The sequence below is a fragment of the Electrona antarctica genome, assembly GCF_951216825.1.
Source record: "Electrona antarctica genome assembly, chromosome: 1".
Lineage (NCBI taxonomy): Eukaryota > Metazoa > Chordata > Actinopteri > Myctophiformes > Myctophidae > Electrona > Electrona antarctica.
Genome location: NC_136806.1, coordinates 6,165,270 through 6,186,673, shown reverse-complemented (window position 1 = coordinate 6,186,673; position 21,404 = coordinate 6,165,270). Strand labels below are relative to the sequence as shown.

Genomic DNA, 21,404 nt, shown 5'->3' with positions numbered 1-21,404 from the left:
GGATGATTTGGTAAAAAGGACTAACGTTTCGACCATAATATTATGCGGTCTTCATCTGAGTCAGAGTGACTCAGTTGAAAACCACTGCAGTAAGGGGTTTACCCAGGGGTAGATTACCAATGCACTTTTTCCACACACACACACACACACGGTAAATGGTGCATTTATATAGCGCCTTTATCCGAGGCGCTTTACGTGCATTATACATTCACACACATTCATACACCGATTGCGGCAGAAGCCATGCAAGGTACCAACCAGCACATCGGGAGCACATCGGGACCTCTTGAGCCACACACACACACACACACACCCCCCCCCCCCCCCCCCCCCATTAGGAGAGAAAACAGGCAAACGTTGATCAAAACAAGAATTCTTCTACATTCTCTAATTGTGTAACTTTCTTGTAAATTAATTAATGCAGATGTTTAACAATAATTTGTTATTAATAAGGGTCCATTTGGTTACCAACTCTCCATCATTTAGCCAGGTATCACCTGGAACCGCTGGTGGTCCCCGGACCGCTGGTTGAGAACCACTGTTCTATACCAACCTCTTCGCCGAAAATAGCAGATCTGTTATCTTTACAATGCGTGGCAGTGTGTGGTGAGCTTGTGAATTGGCTATTTTCACTAGTTTGTTTAAATTTTCTCTTTTGGGTCTCAGGCACTGCATCTTGGGCCACTAAGGTCTCAGAGGCACCTGTACTTGCCCATCGGGCATGCTCGCCCGATACACTTTTTTCGCTTGTGTTAGCCGATACCGAATACCGATACCAGTGTCGTGATCTCATGTTGCGTTTATAGCTATCTATCTATAGCTATATATCTCGTGTTGTGTTTATAGCAGACTCCTCACTCAAATGTGCACTTGCAGTTTGGGCAACTCCAAAGCAAACTCCACATGCCCCAACATTTTATTTACCTGCCATAGTGTCAACCCCCTTACCCCTGTGTGGGATCGATGGTTTGACTGGCATATTCACCGATACCGATATGATCCGATATGACAAATAAGGGCCGATCCGATACTTTTCCCGATACCGATACAGTATCGGGACATCTCTACCGAAAAGTAAATCGTCCATTTTAAAATGACCGGTAAAATTTAATTGCTGTTCAATTTAATTTATTTATTTTTTTACTTTCTGGGGCTGTGCGATAAATATCATACCTCAGTTGTCATGTCAAATACCTACAGTATACATAGCTATGAATGACTCTGGGTTCACATTATTATTCTATATTTCTAAGTGTAGCAACAGTGAAAACAGGACAGTAGAGCACTAGGTAACCAGTGCTCTTATTTTACATTACAGACCAGAAGACAGAGAGAGACCACTTTCAGCTGTTTAGACAGATATATCGTGTTGTGTTTATATAGACGGTTGTATCCCCTCCTCTCTGCGACGCGTTGTGAGCTTGTAGATCTGCTATTTTCAGCATGCAACCAAGTGTAAAATTACGTGTCTTTTACTTATACTGGATCTCTTGTCCACTAGTCCCTTCCTAACATTCTAGTTTTTTAGTCTAGTTTTGACGAAATTGTCAACATATCTAGTCTTAGTCATCGTAGCTTAGTTTTCATTTAGTTTCCATTTCGTTTTCGTCGGTGAAAAAAAGGTAGTCGACGAACATTTTTCGTCATAGTATTAGTCGACAAAATGAACACTGCTTGCCCGGTCGGGGGAACCTGAAAGCATAAACTCCACCTGCCCGGAAGTTTTATCCCATTCTGGGCGGGAACCCCTTTTGGTGTTAGCATTATGTTATGCTTTATCTATTGAAAAATAGCAGATCTACAAGCTCGTAGCGCGCCACCGAGCGGCGCGCTACGAGCTTGTAGGTCTGTATTTTTTGAAAAATCGAAGAACGACTGACATGGAAACATAAGCTTTTTCAAACAGACATTTTTAGAATCTGATCTCAGGTCAAAATGGGTTAATTACCTGCCAGCAGTGTTTTCGTCGACTAATACTATGGCGAAAAGACTACGACTAAAACTTGCTGCCAAAAACAACAATGCCTGCCAGGCGGGGGCAGGTGGGCAACCTTTAGTGTCAACGCCTTAGAGTATATATGAATAGAGACGGCACCCGGAGGAAACCCTGAGGCGAAATGGACATAGTGGCCGGATTTGGTATTTCAGCGCTGGGCCAAACTCATGAACGCGCTGGTCCGTTGACTATCATTGTGCACGTTCACGATGACACGTGAACGCTGTTTCATAATATGTGAACGCCGCTGTTTCATACGTGAACGCGTGCAATGATAGTCAACGGCCAGCGCGTTTATGAGTTTGGGGCAAATCCATCCCAGAATGCACTCTGTTCCTGAGTGAAATCGCCTCATGCGCTTTTGAGCAACTTAATGCAAGTGGATGGGAGATATTCATATATACTCTAAGGTCAACGCCTGCAGCCCATGGAGTATAAATGAACGCCTGCAGCCTAATGGAGTATAAATGCGGGAGAGGACTTCAACGTGTTTCACACTTTATTCATAGAAAAGCACTGAGATTCCAACACAAATCAATATAAAATGGTAGTAGCGTTACATAAATAAGTAATAAATTCTCGCTTTATAGACAGTAGCTCAAGAAGTAGCACGAAACCAAAAAAAAGAAAAGTGTTTGATGATGAGCTATCATACTTCTGTGGCAACAAATACTGGAAATACCTTTTTTTTAATAATCAGTAGCACAAGGAGGCAACAAACACTTTACATTTTCCCTTAAGTTAAGAAACGATCAAATAAAAACGAGGGGGGAGAAAAATAAATGAGATGCGGAAACAGTACTGGTGAACTATAGGAGAGATTATGCTTTCCTCTACCGATCTAAAGGACGTGGTTGACAGGTTAAAGGGATTGGACACCCCCCAAAATGAGTTTTTCCCCCTATCGATTTCTCACTCCATGACACCTTGAATGATAATTTGACGACCAGCAGTGGTGGTTAAAATGTTAAATGGTGCCTTTATCCAAGGCGCTTTGCAGAGATTGTGCATTACATTCACACACACACACGCATACATACACACACACACACACACACACACACACACACACACACACACACACACGCATTCATACACAGATGGCGGCGGAAACCATGCAAGGCACCAACCGGCACACCAGGAGCAATTAGGAGGTTCAGTGTCTTGCTCAAGGACACTTTGACACTAACTCTGGGGAAGCACCGGGTTCAAGTACTGGTTACCATCCGGCCACTCTACCCCTGAGCCACCGCCGCCGCATTACACTCACTCACTCACTCACTCACACACACACACACACACACACACACACACACACACACACACACACACACACACACACACACACACACACACACACACACACACACACACACACACACACACACACACACACACACACACACACACACACACACACACACACACACACACACACACACACACACACATTCATACACAGATGGTGGAGGAAACCATGCAAGGCACCAACCGGCGCATCAGAAGCAATTAGGAGGTTCAGTGTCTTGCTCAAGGACACTTGGAGGGGGGGGAGGGGTGGTTGTCTTTGTAATGCCATCAGGTTAATTGGAGGGGGGGAGGGGTGGTTGTCTATGTAATGCCATCAGGTTAATTGGAGGGGGGGGAGGGGTGGTTGTCTTTGTAATGCCATCAGGTTAATTGGAGGGGGGGAGGGGTGGTTGTCTATGTAATGCCATCAGGTTAATTGGAGGGGGGGAGGGGTGGTTGTCTATGTAATGCCATCAGGTTAATTGGAGGGGGGGAGGGGTGGTTGTCTTTGTAATGCCATCAGGTTAATTGGAGGGGGGGAGGGGTGGTTGTCTTTCTAATGCCATCAGGTTAATTGGAGGGGGAGGGGTGGTTGTCTTTATAATGCCATCAGGTTAATTGGAGGGGGAGGGGTGGTTGTCTTTCTAATGCCATCAGGTTAATTGGAGGGGGAGGGGTGGTTGTCTTTCTAATGCCATCAGGTTAATTGGAGGGGGGGAGGGGTGGTTGTCTTTATAATGCCATCAGGTTAATTGGAGGGGGGAGGGGTGGTTGTCTTTCTAATGCCATCAGGTTAATTGGAGGGGGGAGGGGTGGTTGTCTTTGTAATGCCATCAGGTTAATTGGAGGGGGGAGGGGTGGTTGTCTTTGTAATGCCATCAGGTTAATTGGAGGGGGGAGGGGTGGTTGTCTTTGTAATGCCATCAGGTTAATTGGAGGGGGGAGGGGTGGTTGTCTTTGTAATGCCATCAGGTTAATTGGAGGGGGTGGGGGAGGGGTGGTTGTCTTTATAATGCCATCAGGTTAATTGGAGGGGGGAGGGGTGGTTGTCTTTCTAATGCCATCAGGTTAATTGGAGGGGGGGAGGGGTGGTTGTCTTTGTAATGCCATCAGGTTAATTGGAGGGGGGAGGGGTGGTTGTCTTTATAATGCCATCAGGTTAATTGGAGGGGGGGAGGGGTGGTTGTCTTTGTAATGCCATCAGGTTAATTGGAGGGGGGAGGGGTGGTTGTCTTTCTAATGCCATCAGGTTAATTGGAGGGGGGAGGGGTGGTTGTCTTTCTAATGCCATCAGGTTAATTGGAGGGGGGAGGGGTGGTTGTCTTTCTAATGCCATCAGGTTAATTGGAGGGGGGGAGGGGTGGTTGTCTTTGTAATGCCATCAGGTTAATTGGAGGGGGGAGGGGTGGTTGTCTTTGTAATGCCATCAGGTTTACCCATTTAGACCTGAGGATGCATCTGTGTCACATTATAGCTTTTATTTTTTTTCTCTAATTTCTATCCCACGATTTTGTAACCCATTTTTCACCACTGTGTCAATTATCTAATGTGATCCTGGGCTCTACACACCCTCCGCCAACCTAGTCCCCATATATGGGGGACATGGGGAGAGCAACGGACTTGAACTCGTGCTTCCTTCATGCCTGAGTGTCCAAGTTGCTCCTTTACACCTGACAGGGGGGAGTTTACCTGGTTGGACGTAGCGCGTGGAAGGAACACGTTATTCCAACCAGTTCCTTTCCCCTACATCAGGCGCCCCGGCTGGCCAGGGGGAGGCAGTTTAGAGACCAGGATTACTGCATGTTTTTTGTGAGGGTACCTAGTTAGGGACACAGGGAGAACATGCAAACTCCACACAGAAAGGCCCTTTCCACATTATAGCTTTTAACCACCTTAACCATTATTTTGAACTTTAGCTGTTGAGAAATAGCAGATCTACAAGCTCATATCGCAGCACAGAGTGCTGCGTTATGAGCTTGTAGATCTGCGATTTTTATTTAAATCTTGAAAACGTGTGATGTGATGTATTGCCATGCTTTTTTGTTCTTGCTTATTGTAAGTCGCTCTGGATTAAGAGCGTCTGCTAAATGCCTAAATTGTAAATTGTGTGCAAATCTTTGAATATACAGTATATATTCTTTCCCCAACAAACGTTTTTAACGTCCCTGAAACAACAGATACAGATAATTCTGCACCATAATTCAGCACCACTGACATAGAAACATAGGTAACTTTTAGGATTTAGAATACTTTTTTATTTTTTTTAATTTATTTTTTAGAATCAGCCTCAGGTCTAAATGGGATTTTAAAATCCTGGAGGGAAAAAAAGGGAATGTAGAAGATATTTGATAAATCATCTTGGTGGGCCAATGATGCCAACTGGAGTATAAGACCAAGCAGTTGAGTGGATGGGGCGGGGGGGGGGGGGGTAGAGATGGTATACAGGATGTAAAAACAAGGTCCTTTTGTTCGGGCGGCGCGTCGGTTGGGCGCGCTGCGGTCGGATGTTTGTTTGTCGCCAGAAGAGGACACTTGGACTTTGAGAAGACACTATAGGCTTTAAGTCCCAATAAAAAAAACCAAATAAACAAAAGAAAAAAAAGAGCCAAACAAACTTTGTACATTGATCGGTCAGAAAAAAAAGGCATCTTCCACCATTTCCAAATATTAGATTTTTTTTTTCTCCTTTCTTTTGTGTGTTTTTTTTTTCTTTTTTTCTTTCTAAACGATGCAGCGGTAGGTATGCAGGCTGGCTACTGCGCATTGTCCAAAAAATACAAGCATGCCGTGTCTCGTCTTTGTACGTCCCCCTCTTTTAAATAGTGGTTCCGTCCTCTCCGTCCCCCTCTCTTTATAGTTCCTCCCTTCTAGGTCTCTTGTGTGTGTGTGGGCCGTGGGGGGTGTTGGTGTTTTAAAGCATTATGTTATGCTTTAGCTGTTGAAAAATAGCAGATCTACAAGCTCATAGCGCGCCACAGAGTGGCGCACTATGAACTTGTAGATCTGCTATTTTTGAAAAATCGTGAAAATGTGCCTCAAATCTTTGAATATATATTATTAGTTCCTCCCTTCTAGGTCTCTTGTGTGTGTGTGGGGTGTGTGTGGGGGAGGGGGGGGGGGAGGTTTTAAGAGGTGACACGACCTTCGAGTGGTTCTGCATAGTCAGGTTGTAGTATCCGTTTTACAAATGAATGCCTTCTTTATTTATTTTTCCTCAACTCCAAATAACATGCTTCCTTTTAGAAAACATTTTTTTTTTCTTTTGAAAAACAAAACAAAAACAAAGATTTTTAAACATACAAATTATAACCATACAAATAACTATAATAGCGGTAATAGCAAAACAAACAAACCGAAAGAAATGTACATTAGGAGCACCTGAGAAATGCCTTGAAGTCTTTCATCTTATACAAAAAAAAAACGACAACGTCACATTCCCCCGCCCAGAACAAAAATCAATTCAAGTATCCCAAAAAACAGAACAATACAAAGCAAAAATAAAAAAAAATAAAAAAAGGGAAAAAAATTACACTTATCATAAATAATTATAACTTTACAATTTTCTGAATTGACACTTTCATATTTACAATATCTTAAATGCTACTACTTTTTTGTTTTTGTTTCTTTAAGTGATTTCCCTGAGAACTGAGTTTAGCCTCTCTTTTCTTGCTTTTGCTCGATCTTTCTTTTTCGTTCTTCTATCAGTTTTTCTTCGGATCTAAAAAAAAAAGAAAAAAAAAGAGAGAAAAAAAGAAAAAGGCTCAAAGTTTGTGACCGACCGACTACCCCCGGTGGGCGAAGAAGGTATAGCTCTCATGGAATGTCAAAAAGCAGACACGAAAATGTTTTGCTGTCCAAAAACTATTTTTCTTCCCATCAAACAATTCGTTCCCATCAATAATTAGGTTGACTCATATCCTTTGTATATATAACCACTTAAACCCGGAGTCCCACAGGGGTTTATACTAGGCCCCTCCTTGATTCCCTCTAAATATCTTCCGCTGAAAATATCCGTTCGTGTGGATCTGCTGTCTTCGCCAACCGCGTCCAGAATATGGACAGTATGGGGTTGAAGTGGTTATCGATATATAATCCTGTTCACGTGTGTCAGTAAATCCTACTCGGTCGTACAAAGTCTCTAAAAAAAAAAAGGATCAATAAATAAAATGCTGAAGCAGGCAGAACGCGCTGAGGAGGTATATTACGTGTGAAGTGCTTTACTTGTACGATGACATTTTAGTCCTATATCACTAGAGATTCAGGCTCTCCATGTACTGCATTACTGCCGTTTTTTATGAAAAAAAAATGAAATAAAATTGCCATTTTGGGTTAAGAGAAACGTGGATATACTGTAATGCATGAACAACAGTCGTTAAAAAAAGAAATCCGTCCCGCGCCACCAAGAATGCACGTGGTCTCACAGCATGTTATTATAAAGCCCATAAAATATACCGTCTTTGTTTTTTTCCTTTTGTCGTAATTGTTGTGGCCACTCAACTTCAGTCCATAGACAGCAGAACCAATCGCATTCACAGGTAGCCAAAACTCACCCTTTGACCCATTCTGGGCGGGAACCCCTTTTGGTGTTTTTTGTTAAGCATTATGTTATGCTTTAGCTATTGAAAAATAGCAGATCTACAAGCTCGTAGAGCGGCACAGAGTGCTATTTTTTTTTTTATGTGGCGCAAATCTTTGAATATATATTCTTTCAGAGTGAACGTTTGTAACTCAAATCTTTGCTTCTACGTTAAGACGCCCTGGAATGCAACAAAAAGGCCTTTTTTTGACAGCACAAGTTAAAGCTAACATGACTTACACAGTCGAGGTCATGGCAGTAAAAGTGTCTGCAACACTGCTGCGTCTGCAAGGACGCTATCCATTCAGGACCATAACCCCTTTTGGTTGAAAAACAGCAGATCTACAAGCTACGAGCTTGTAGATCTGCTATTTTTGAAAAAAACGTGAACATGTGGCGCAAATCTTTGAATATGTATTCTGTCAGAACGTTTTTAACTCTAATCTTTGCTTCTGGCTGGAACTACATATTTTCAGATGGGGGTCGGCGGCCAATTACATAGTTTTGGGGGTCCTTGACATGAAAATGTTTGAGAACCACTGATCGGGTTTTTAAGAAAACTGTCATGATTTAGAAGACATTTCGTAGAATCTGGTCTCACTCACTCCTCCTTAACTCCGTTTTGTGACCTCATTGCTGTTGTTTGTTTGTGGGTTTTTTTTTTTTTTGGAATGACATATTTTTACTCTCCACTCCCTCTCAACAACTCTCAGCAGAAAGCATACCCCTGGCTCCAAAGTGTTAGAAGTACCCAAAAAAATTAAATAAAAATAAAATCATATTTGGTTTTTTTTTCTCCATAAACTTTATGTGCCGCTTAAAAAAAAAGGTAATTTTTTTTCTTCACAATCTTTTAATTGTTTTTTAACTTCACCGTTTAAGGAGAGAGGAAAAAAAAGCTTCAAACATTTTCATTTTTTTTCTCTTCTTTTCGTCCTCCTTTCTTTCTTTTTTTTACACAGTATTAAGCCATTTCCCCTTTTCACTGTCTCATGGTGTCGCCGTGAACACTTCCTGGTTCAAGTCGGAGAAACAAAAAAACAAAAGAAACAACATAATAAGACTCCCGGGCGACAACTTGAGATGAGTAAAAAAAAAAAAAAAAAAAAAGCAGAAGAACGTAACTTAAATAGAAACAAGTCAAACTAGTTCCCTAGAAGAAGCTCCGCCCCTGCGAGGGAGGGAGGGAGGGAGGAGGAGGAGGGGGAGGGGGAGGGGTAACCTCGCGTCACCAGGCTTTCCACCTCGGAGGAAAAGCCTGGTCGGTCTGTGTTCCAAAACCGCCGTGTGAACCAACCGGTCTGGAGCGGATGGTAATTTACGTCATGTTGTAGTCACTGATTTGTAGTCATCAGACAGGAAACCAACAAGGCGGAATAAGACAGTATCCATTCATAGTACTGATTCCACCTGGTGGTTTCCTGCCAGATGACTACAAAACAAATCATTCACTACAACATGGCGTAAAGTTACCATCCGCTCCCGACCGGATCATAAACCCCCGAAACGGAATGCTGCCCAGGCTGCCCAGTCAGGAGTCAAAGGGGTCAAGTCGGGGCGGGGGGTTGGTGGTCAACCGAAGCGTTCCCTGACCAGCATCATGAGTTTCTTCTTGCCCTTGTAAATCTGCTTCAGGTTGTCTATGAACTGGGCGAACTGGATGTGTCCGTCCTGCGCCAGCAGGAAGGTCTCGCGCGCCTTGCTCAGGAACTCGATGAACTCGCCGTAGTGCCGCGGCGAGATGTGCGTGAGCCGCGAGTGCGTGGTGTTGATGTAGGCCGAGACGGTGGCGTCCAGCAGCTGGCGCAGCGGCGCCTTGTCCGTGGACATGAGCTTGCCCGAGTTGCGGCGGCCGGGGATGCCCGCCAGGCCCGGCGCCGTCATGGTGCAGCGCCGCAGGATGTCCGACAGCACGGTGGCGCAGTGCACGCTCTTCACCACCAGGGGGATGATGGCGGCCAGCTCGTTCTTGCCCAGCGAGTGCGAGAGCGCGCACGCCCACAGCACGTCGTTGATGGCCGGGTGCGTGTCCTATTGGGGGGGAGATAAAAAATGGAAAAGATTAGTGGCGATGGTAAATGGTACATGATAGGGCGGTTATTCATCAAATTTGTGTTGGATTCATCAAACACCCGTTGTGATTGGTCCTTGGACTCATCAAACACCCGTGTGCTTGGTTGTTGGACTCATCAAACACCCGTGTGATTGGCTGTTGGACTCATCAAACACCCCTGTGATTGGCTGTGGTAACTGATATTGTCCTTGTAACCCGTGAGGAGACCGTGTACAAAAATAAAAATCCCCCAAACTCATTCAATGCCAGACCAACTAACCGTTTAATTCACCCAGTGCCAGAAGGTGATTTTCAGGGTTTTTTTCTTACCTTTTACGTAGTCACAGAATATTTATGTCCACTACGATTGATCCCCAAACTGTTGATGGTCACATGGGTGATGGTCACTGGGTGATGGTCACTGGGTGATGGTCACATGGGTGATGGTCACTGGGTGTCGGTGAAAATGAAAACATAGCGACTCCAACGACATGCGACTCAATACCTCATTGAAAGTCCCAAAATGGCGGGCCAGGGAGAGCTCTCTCCAGGAGAGAGAGAGGGGGGGGGGGGGGGGCATGGAAACATGCTGTAGAATCGACTCCCCGTGTTTCCATATGATGATATTGAAATAATATTTGATTATATTGAATTCTGTTGTTGTTCTTCATGTCATCATGTCTATGAATTGATCAATCAATCAATATATGGCTGAGGGTTAAACAGTGAATCAAAGGTTATCTAGTGTAAAAAACACAGGAAAACGTTGACCAACGTGGACATACATCAGAGCTTATTATGCCGTATTTTTAGAATAGAAAAAACACTCCTCTCACGTATGAGAATGAGAATATCAGCCACTCGTTGTCTGCAGCTATTTTAGAAAAATCGTGAAAATGTGGTGCAAATCTTTGAATATATTCAAACGTTTTTAACTCAAATCGTTGCTTCCGGGGAGGTCCCTGGAACGACATATTTTCAGATGGGGGTCGGCGGCCAACTACAGATCATTTTTGGGGTCCTTGACGTGAAATATTGAGCACCACTGATATAGAAACATTTAACCCATTCAACCCATCTACAAGCTCATAGCGAGCTTGTAGATCTGCTATTTTTTGAAAGATCGTGAAAGTGTGGCGCAAATCTTTGAAGATATAACGTTTTTAACTCAAATCTTTGCTTCTGAGGGGTTCACTGGAACAACATATTTTCAGATGGGGCTCCGTTGCCAATTACATATCATTTTTGGGGTCCTTGACATGAAATATTGAGCACCACTGATACAGAAACATACAGTAGGTATTTCAGAAGACATTTAGAAGACTTTTTTTCTTTTTTAATTTCTAAGTCAGGCCTAAATGGGTTAACCCATTTTGGGCGAGAACCCCTTTTGGTGTTTTAAACATTATGTTATGTTTTAGCTATTGAAAAAAAGCAGATCTACAAGTTCATAGCGCGGCACTCGGTGGCGGGCTATGAACTTGTAGGTCTGCTATTTTTGAAAACCGAAGAAGGACTGACATAGAAACATAGCTTTTTCAGAAAACTGTCATTTTCAAACAGACATTTTTAGAATCTGATCTCAGGCCTAAATGGGTTAAGAGACCTACCTGGTTGTAGGCCAGGTTCAGGTGCGTCATGTGTTTAGAGACCTACCCGGTTGTAGGCCAGGTTCAGGTGCGTCATGGGTTAAGAGACCTACCTGGTTGTAGGCCAGGTTCAGGTGCGTCATGGGTTAAGAGACCTACCTGGTTGTAGGCCAGGTTCAGGTGTGTCATGGGTTAAGAGACCTACCTGGTGGTAGGCCAGGTTCAGGTGTGTCTGTGGGTGTGTCTAACAAAGGTACCTTTCAGAACCCATAGAGACCATTTTGAGATTGAGGAACAAAGGAAGGGAACTGGACTGTACCTGGTTGTAGGCCAGGTTCAGGTGCGTCATGGCCAGCGAGGCCAGCTTGAACGAGCGCAGCGGGTAGCCGCGGTGCTCCATGTAGCGGGCGATGGTGAACAGCTGCGAGTAGGTCATGCCCGTGGACGCGGCGTCGATCACGATCTGGTAGGCCGTCTCGAAGGCGATGTGGTCCTTCTCGCAGAGCGTGAGCGCCGACAGCGCGCAGTTCTGCGGGTCCTTCATGGCGCACTGCAGCGCCAGGGTGCGCGCGCAGCTGGCCAGCTCCTCGCGCTGCGGGTAGTCCAGCGAGAGGCGCAGGATGGTGTTGTGGGACATGACGGTGGCCGCCACGATGCTGGTGGCCTCGGTGGGCGTGAACAGGGTGTACCAGCTCTGGAGGATGCTCACCAGCGCACGCAGACCTAAGGGACGGGGATAGGAGAAACCCTTTATTAGAGACGGACAACGCACGCATCCCTATAAGGGATAGGATAGGGATAGGAGAGAACCTTCAGTTCAACGATGCATTGTGAGCTTGTACGTCTGCTGTGTTCGAAGTGCAACAGCTGAGCGCAACCAAAAATAAAATGATACATACCGACTTCAGTAGCACAGGTAACCAGCCAGCGAACCATCTCTCTCCTTCTCCAGTTGAGTGTGGAAAGAGTCATCCTCATTACCTACACGCACACACACACACGCACACACACTCTTGATCAGTTCCCCCATGCAGTGGTAAAGTAGTAGAGCTTTGTGAATGGTAAATGAAAGCTATATGTTTAATTAATGGAAAGATTCATCAAGGTTTCTGCCTGACAGCGACGTAGCAAAGACGGATCAAATTAAAATGAGAAAACCAACTAAACTCCAGTTGGTTCAACGTGTGCACCTGTCTCACAATTTACACACACATTCAGACCGCACGACATGTGCAAATCTTTGATTCTGAGAGGTTCCTGGAACTACATATTTGCATTACATATATCTTTGTGAGTCCTTGACATTAAATAGTTTGAGAACGACTGACATGGATTATGGAAGCTTGCTTCTGCACATATTGCTAACCATATTGTGGTCGCTCTTCTGTCAGCAAATGCTCTAATCTTAAAATAATAACCGAAAGTGGGCAATCTAGATCGGAAGATACTTTGGCTGTGCTTCCATAGAAGCACAGCCAGATTTCAGTCATCCAAATGACTGAAATCAGTCGTGGCGACTGAGAACGTAAAACAGGCCAGTTACACCTGACTGACATTTAAAGTCTGACAAAACATCTGCTCCAATTAATGACAGCCGACAGTAAAAACAACACCCACACCCACACACGCGCCACCGCAGGCTTTAAATAGCCAGACAATAAGTGAGTTATTCCACGATTACAGTGATCCTGTCCTCCTGTGATTACAGAACCAGGGTTGTTGTTATGTGGTCGATGTTCTGTCAACATCCATACGTACGTCAAGGGTTTCTCTGTTTATTTGTGGCTAACTTTCAAACACTACAAAGTTCAAAGAAAATGGGCTGCCACGGTTTTCTTTGCTAACAAGCACCCTGATTCCCTCGCGGTAAAAATGATTTATGAAAATTGTGGTCGCACGGTAAAAACAAAACAAAACAAACACAAAATCAGCTTACGCTCCCATTTTATTTCTCTCGCATGCACGCACGCACGCACACGCACAAACCAACACACGTGCGGCCATAAACGCGCACACACACACACACGCACGCACAGACACACACACACACACACACACACACACGCACGCACAGACACAAAAACACATGTGACCGTGCATACCTGCAGTCCCAACTCCAGCGCCACGTTGAGCAGTGTGATGTCGGGAGGGTTGTCGGCCGGCGTGGCGATCTTGAAGGCGTCCTGGGCCAGTTTGAAGATGAGAGAGGACGAGTGGATGTTCTTCTGGATGGCCTCCAGCACCGTCCGCAGCCTCAGCATGTCGCCTGAGGACCACACCACACCAACCATCAGAGTTTGTTTTTGTTTATTTGTTATTGGTCTTGAAACGCAGCATTGCCGCAGTCTAAACAACAATCGTCTACAGTGCAATCGGTCATCTTTTATATGCCTACACAGTATTATGGGTTGATCTCACATAAGGAGGGCAGGGTTGCAGTGTTGGTGACGGGGTAGTGTGGACATACCGGTAGTCTTGTGAATAACACTTATCTTTGAGTCATCTAAAATGTTTTAGTGTTAGTCTAGTTTTAGTCGAACTAAATATCATAAGATTTCAGTCGACTGAATCTACAGTTGATTTAGTCGACTAAAATGTGTTTTGGCGGGCCTAGATCGTCTATTTTCATGCAGCATGCAACCAAGCATAAACTAACTGGATCTCTGATCCCTAACATTTTAGTCTAGGTCACACCACACCAACCATCAGTCACAATGCACCAGATTAACCCCTAAACCCATGTCGATTTGCATCCAGAATGGGGACGTTTAGGGTTCACGTGGTTGTTAAAATGTGAAGATAAACTGCCTTGTCAAGATGCACAGAACATGGTTTTCAGTGTGTGTGTGTGCGTGTGCGTGTGCGTGCGTGCGTGCGTGCGTGCAGGCGTGTGGGCGGGCGGGCGTGCGTGCGTGCGTGCGTACCTTTAGCGGCGGTCAGCATGGTGGAGGCCAGCTCACACTGCTGGGACTCCAGATGGCCCAGGGTGAACCAGCGGGGGTACCTGCTGGGCACGATGGAGATGCCATGGTGAGGGTGACCCATGTCCCCCGAGCCCCCCGACGACTCCAGCACCGGCAGCCTGGACAGAGGAGGCACAGAATGCACTGTTTAATACGATGTTTAATACGTCCAGAACTATTTAATGCTCTGTTTGACATGGAGGAGTGGAGTGGAGCGGTGGGGAGTGGGGAGGAGACCCCAGGGGGGGGATCTACTGCAAGGTTCAAGGTTGTTACAATTGTTGTACATAAGAGTACAACTTTATTGTTACTAGGGATGCACCGAAAGGGAAATTCTTGGCCGAAAACCGAATATCCGAATATGATTAATATTATATATCTTTTTTCCTACCATTGCTGTCATGGCCGTACCTTAAAGCTACCTGATTTATGGCAAAAATAAATGGTTATGGCAAAACTTAACTTAAATAATAATCACTATTATGGGTCCATAAAACATTTATTCGGCTCTTTTGAATGCATGAATTGCATACACTATTCGGCGATATATTTTCGGCCTATTCGGGCCGAAACCGAATAGGCCGAAAATGCTCTGGTTCTTATCACTTCTGCAGTAGAGAACCATTTATCAGCCACATTACAACACCACCAACGCAGACGAGTCAGCAGAAACATACGGTTGCGTGTACGTGTTTGAGTTAGTTATCCCATTTTGGGCGGGAATCGTGAAAATGCGGCACAAATCTTTGAATATATATTCTTTCATGCCTAAATGGGTTAAAATTAAAATGTAATTAATGGTCCAATATGCGTGTTTGTGTGTAACATTTAAAGACCCCAGTGTGTGTGTGTGTGTGTGTGTGTGTGTGTGTGTGTGTGTGTGTGTAATAGTTAATGACTCTCATAATTAACTTGCTTGTTAGAAATATACATGTGCTACAAAGTCACACTGGATCGCTGCACCGCTGCTCCAGAAAATAAAACAGCATCGTTTAAATGAGATGCTCTGCAGTTATATTCAAAACTGTGTCATTACTTTGTAGAAAGGATGCCAGCATTAGAAAGAGACTGGCTTGCCTTGCCTTGCCTTGCTTTGCCTTGCCTTTTCTGAGTATCTTCAACACTTTCCAACATGCAGTCGTAAGCCGGTACCACTCATAACCGATTCCTAGAGGCTACTTTGAAAGCATACTTTCTACTACCTATTCGGTTCAGGTTCAAATGAGTTCAAGTTCAAATGTGACAGCTTGGCTGTTACAGATGGCATCCCCCCCCCCCTGCCTTTTCATAACCATAACAACATTAAAGGGAGTTCGTTTTCAAAGCTACCCGGTAGATGTTCCTGGGGTTAAAACCCCTTTCATGAAACAATAACAAAATCTGCACACCAGAGACAGCTGCTTCCATCCTGTTTTTTTTTTCTTTATGACATGTACACTGATGTCAGTGGTTCTTCGATTTTTCAAAAATAGCAGATCTACAAGCTCGTAGTGCGCCACTCAGTGGCGCGCTATGAGCTTGTAGATCTGCTATTTTTCAATAGCTAAAGCATAACATAATGCTAACACCAAAAGGGGTTCCCGCCCAGAATTGGTGGCACGTTTCAAGCCGGGAGGCTCTTCCTCCTCAGACCTACAGTAGGTCTGAAGAAGTCTACATAAAGTGCTATCTAAGGGGGCAAGTCCTACGTCTTTCAATCCGGCATGTAAAAAATGGTCAAATATTGTCATACTTTTACGTACAAGCTCTGCGAGATCATGACATGTACACTGATGATAATGGGTGTAGATCATGACATGTACACTGATGACAATGCGTGTAAATCGTGACATTAACGTGCTGCAGTGTCTCACCTCATGGCGCGCAGGGCCAGCTTGTACGCCAGGTCTGCGTCGTGCGGCAGCACGGCAGTGAACAGGTACTTGGCGAAGGTGTGCATGGGAACGCTCTCCCTGTGGATCACCTCTCCTAGGCCGCTGAACGGACCCGCTGTACAGGGGAGGGAGGGAGGGAGGGAGGGTGGGAGGGAGGGAGGGAGGGAGGGAGGGACGGACGGAGAGAAGGAACCGGTTAGAATGCAAATGCAGATCATTCTGGGGGTCCTTGACATGAGAAAGGTTGAGCACTACTGACATAGAAACAGAGGGTTTTCAGAAAACTGTTCGGATTTAGAAGACATTTTTAAAAAGAATCGGCCTCAGGTCTAAATGGGCTAGACCAGGGTTTCTCAACCCGTGGGTTGTGACCCCTCTGGGGGTCGCCAAATTATTTTGGGGGGTCCCCAAATTATTTAAAAAAAAAGAATTACTTTTTTTTGCTGCAAATGGCTGGAAAATGGAAATGAAGAGTTTACATATAGTACACATAGTACATGCATACACCTTCCCTAATGATTATATCTGGTTTCAGTATTTATGTTGTATTGTCTCTATTATTAAGGTTATTGTAGCAGTCAATTTATATTGGGGGCCGGGAGGGGGCGGGGCGGGGGTCCCGAGACACTGCCAAAGCATCTCCGGGGGTCCCCGGCCAAAAACGTTGAGAACCCCTGGGGTAGACCGCTGAATGGACCAGCTGTATGGGAAGGTGTTAGGCGCGATTCATACTCCTATTTCAGAGCCGAATAAAAGTGGGTTCGGCTCTGTAGAGTCTACAATGTGACGTCATTTGAGGTTCGGGTGGGGCGGGTACCGTCCTAAAGTCGGCTCTTCGGTGCTACTGAAAATTTCTGACGAGCCGAAATCATTTCGGCACTACAGCGGTAAAATAGGAGTATGAATCGGCCCTAAGAATTGTCTGACAGAAGCAACCATAGAGAAAGACAAACTTGTTGCTGTCGCGTGGAAACCTCATGTGGCATTTTGAGCTTGTAGTTCACGCAGAAATGTATGATAAAGTTAAAGGACAATAAATGCAAACTAACATTTAGCATCCAACTCAGAAGAAAAAGAGAGTTCACACAGAACAGATCCTGGGCGTTTGTTTAACTCCCAGAGTTAAACAAACAAGTGAGGATTTAACGGCTGCGCTGTTTCAGCTGCTGATATAACAATGTTTAAGGTGGTGGCTGGAAGGCACAAATCCCATTGATCTCTCTCTCTCTTCCCCCCGTAGTGCGAGGCGGTGCTTGGCTCGGTGCGGTGCGACAGAGCCGCCGCCCGCCCGCCGCAGCAACGAGGCTCAGAGAGGATGAAAGAAAGGAGGATCCCGCCTGGAACTGGGCTGTGGCAGCCGAGCGGATTCCAATGAAAGTCAACCCATATCAACCAGTAAGACAGACCATGCAATGGAGCCGGTAGATTAGGAAACGCGGAGACGTCCGTTGTGGCGTTGGTCGCGTCGTCCGACTATTACTAACCCTGAATCCTAACCTCGGCCTTAACCGGCCACGTTCCATCCATTAATCCATCCATCTTTAACCGCTTATCCGTAGTCGGGTCGCACGGGCAACAGCTCCACCGGAGAGCTCCAGACTTCCCTCTCCAGAGCAATAATGATTTCCTCCTGGGGGATCCCGAGGCATTCCGGGGGTCTCCTCCTCCCAGTGGGACGTGTCTCGAGGACCTCCCTAGGGAGACGCCCGAGAGGCATCCTAACCAGATGTCTCGAGGACCTCCCTAGGGAGACGCCCGAGAGGCATCCTAAACCAGATGCCTGAACCACCTAAGCTGGCTCCTTTCCAGGCGTCTCTACTCAAGAGTCTCTCTCGCGTGACTGAACTTCAGTTCTCACCCTATCTCTAAGGGCACTAAGGGCCAGCCACCCCTCGAAGAAGAAAACTCATTTCACCTCATATCAGTCTTAACCGGCCACGTATGTCACGTACGTCTGTTTCACAATGTTTTCGCTTCGGCGGCAGTAATTTCACTTCCGTGTTTTCCTAAAGGTCAACGTCACCTACCTTCCAGAAGCTGGATGGCCTGTTTCCTCAGGGTCTGAACCAGAATGTCGTCCAACTCCAACTCCTGCAGCTTGGCAACGATCTGCTCCTCGTTGCGGCACACCTGCGTTCACCACAAAACACCACAGTAGGTTCGGTGTTAAAGAAGCACAAAGACACGACTGGACCACAGGATCAGACTACAGACCAGAGGCTCCTTCATTCACAGTGTCTCTAATGGGAATAAAGGAAACCTGGTTTAGTTTGTGAACTTACAGAGTGTAGATGAGAAAGGCAACAAGCTGGAGGATAAAGGGCTCTCACTCAGCTAATGTGTTTTCCATCAGTGTTCTTTTCGTCGACTAAAACTATGACGAAAAATGTTCGTCGACTACCCTTTTACACTGATGAAAACTAAACGGAAACTAAATAAAAACTAACCCATGATGACTAAAACTAAGACTAAATATATCGACAATTTCGTCAAGAAATAAAAACTAGACTAAAATGTTAGGAAGGGACTAGTGGACAAAAGATCCAGTATCAGCATGCTGAAAATAGCAGATCTACGCGCTGCGACGCGTTGTGAGCTTGTAGATCGGCTATTTTCAGCAAGTGTAAAATCAGCCATTACGACAGCATCAAGGCCCACCAAAATACATTTTAGTCGACTAAATCAACCGTAGATTTAGTCGACTAAAATCGCATGGCATTTAGTCGACTAAAACTAGACTAACACTAACACATTCCAGGTGACTAAAATGTGACTAAAACTAAATGGAAACTATTCAAAAGACTATGACTAAAACTAAGATCTAAATTTGCTGCCAAAAACAACACTGTCTTCCATGCTTCAGCCAAGCCTCTGTGTCTGTGTGTTACTGGTGCAGTTCGTGACACACGTCGATGTGTCACGTATGTACTCACGTACATTGTACCTCTTCTCGCCATATTTAAACTTTGTTGTGCTTTTCCATAAATCAACGTGCTACTTGATCATACTACAGCGTTTTTCTAGTTTTTAAACGGAATCCTGAAAAGCAATAGATTTGGACATATGCGCGGTATGTCATTGCCCTCTACTATTCATAGAAATACGAGTTATGTGGTTTCTTCCCGACAGCAGAGATACAGAAGAACACACATTTCCATTCCATCAAACACAGACTAGGAGGCAGTTGATCCATGGGGGCCTCCACCTCCCCCTCCTCCACCTCCTCCACCCACATTGATGTTGATGTTGTAGATCTGCTAGCTTTTGATGCCATTTTTCTAATTTGAATCGTGAAATGTAACAATGCGGTTATACCACCCAACAGGGACGATCTTGCGTGCTGCCTTACCCTTATCCATTATTACTATTTAAAAAAACGTTTTAATAGTTCAAATAGCCAATCTACAAGCTCACAACGTGTCGATGTAGATCGGCTACTTGAACTATTTTAAAATGTTTTTTTTTTTAAATATAGAGATAAGGGGCCCTTATCTATAATCTCTAATACACAGCAGAATCCTCTATACTCAGTGGTACCTGTAACCATGTCTAAGTCTGAGAGCGTACAAACATGTGGTTACATTATTTTGTTAGTAGTTAAATGTGAAGAACAGTAATGTCACCTTATCCTGGGCGTAGAGGCCCTCGGGCATCATCCTCTGCTGGCCCATGCCCATCAGCGCCACCTCCAGTGCCAGCGCCAGGTACGACTCCCCTCCGTCGGTACTGCCCCACACCGGGACGTGATGGTAGGACGGGGGCCGGGGGTCCCCCTCTGGGCAGGACGACAAACACATGCTTCATTTAGGAACACGTACACAGTGTTGACAAACACATGCTTCATTTAGGAACGTACACAGTGTTGACAAACGCATGCTTCATTTAGGAACGTACACAGTGTTGACAAACACATGCTTCATTTAGGAACACGTACACAGTGTTGATTTAACCCAAACACATGCTTCATTTAGGAACATACACAGTGTTGATTTAACCCAAACACATGCTTCATTTAGGAACACGTACACAGTGTTGATTTAACCCAAACACATGCTTCATTTAGGAACGTACACAGTGTTGATTTAACCCAAACACATGCTTCATTTAGGAACACGTACACAGTGTTGATTTAACCCAAACACATGCTTCATTTAGGAACGTACACAGTGTTGATTTAACCCAAACACATGCTTCATTTAGGAACACGTACACAGTGTTGATTTAACCCAAACACATGCTTCATTTAGGAACACGTACACAGTGTTGATTTAACCCAAACACATGCTTCATTTAGGAACACGTACACTGTACAGTGTTGATTTAACCCAAACACATGCTTCATTTAGGAACACGTACAGTGTTGATTTAACCCAAACACATGCTTCATTTAGGAACACAGTGTTGATTTAGACAGCACGATATGATTTAGTGTTGAGTGTGTTGTTGTTGCTGGGACAGTAAAGATCGATAATAAAGTAGATTTTCTACTGATCGATCTCTTTTGGGACGATTGGGTCCAATATTTTAGTTCAGTGTCCGACCGCGGGGCTAAAGAATGGTTCAGAAGCTGTGTTCACGTTCACTCTTATGAGCTTGTAGATCTGCTATTTTTCAATAGCTAAAGCATAACATAATGCTTTAAAACACCAAAAGGGGTTCCCGACCTGGTTAAGACCTGATGCCAATTCTACCAAATGCCTTCTGAAGCCTTCCAAACAACGGCAGATGTACCCTGGCATGTCCTGCCTGTATACAGATGTACCCTGGCATGTCCTGCCTGTATACAGATGTACCCTGGCATGTCCTGCCTGTATACAGATGTACCCTGGCATGTCCTGCCTGTATACAGCAGTACCCTGGCATGTCCTGCCTGTATACAGATGTACCCTGGCATGTCCTGCCTGTATACAGCAGGCCAGATGTACCCTGGCATGTCCTGCCTGTATACAGCAGGCCAGATGTACCCTGGCATGTCCTGCCTGTATACAGCAGGCCAGATGTACCCTGGCATGTTCTGCCTGTATACAGCAGGCCAGATGTACCCTGTATACAGCAGGCCAGAT

General features: G+C 45.0%; 1 protein-coding gene across 2 annotated transcripts in view; it reads right to left on the bottom strand.

Moving 5' to 3' along the window:
• Positions 1-9,344: 9,344 nt before the first annotated feature.
• Positions 9,345-21,404, bottom strand: part of zswim5 (zinc finger, SWIM-type containing 5) — a 43,526-nt gene continuing 31,466 nt past the window's right edge. Inside the window, exons 10-17 of one of the 2 annotated variants that reach the window (XM_079511696.1) lie at positions 19,965-20,116; positions 18,369-18,471; positions 16,321-16,456; positions 14,429-14,586; positions 13,607-13,770; positions 12,404-12,485; positions 11,824-12,227; positions 9,345-9,893 (exon numbers count right to left, since the gene is read on the bottom strand). In XM_079511696.1, the coding sequence (XP_079367822.1) occupies positions 9,435-9,893; positions 11,824-12,227; positions 12,404-12,485; positions 13,607-13,770; positions 14,429-14,586; positions 16,321-16,456; positions 18,369-18,471; positions 19,965-20,116 (1,658 nt within the window). In that variant the 3' untranslated portion in view covers positions 9,345-9,434. Of the gene's footprint in view, positions 9,894-10,532; positions 10,627-11,823; positions 12,228-12,403; positions 12,486-13,606; positions 13,771-14,428; positions 14,587-16,320; positions 16,457-18,368; positions 18,472-19,964; positions 20,117-21,404 lie in introns of those variants that run through there. The other variant, XM_079511697.1, reaches the window with a different exon arrangement.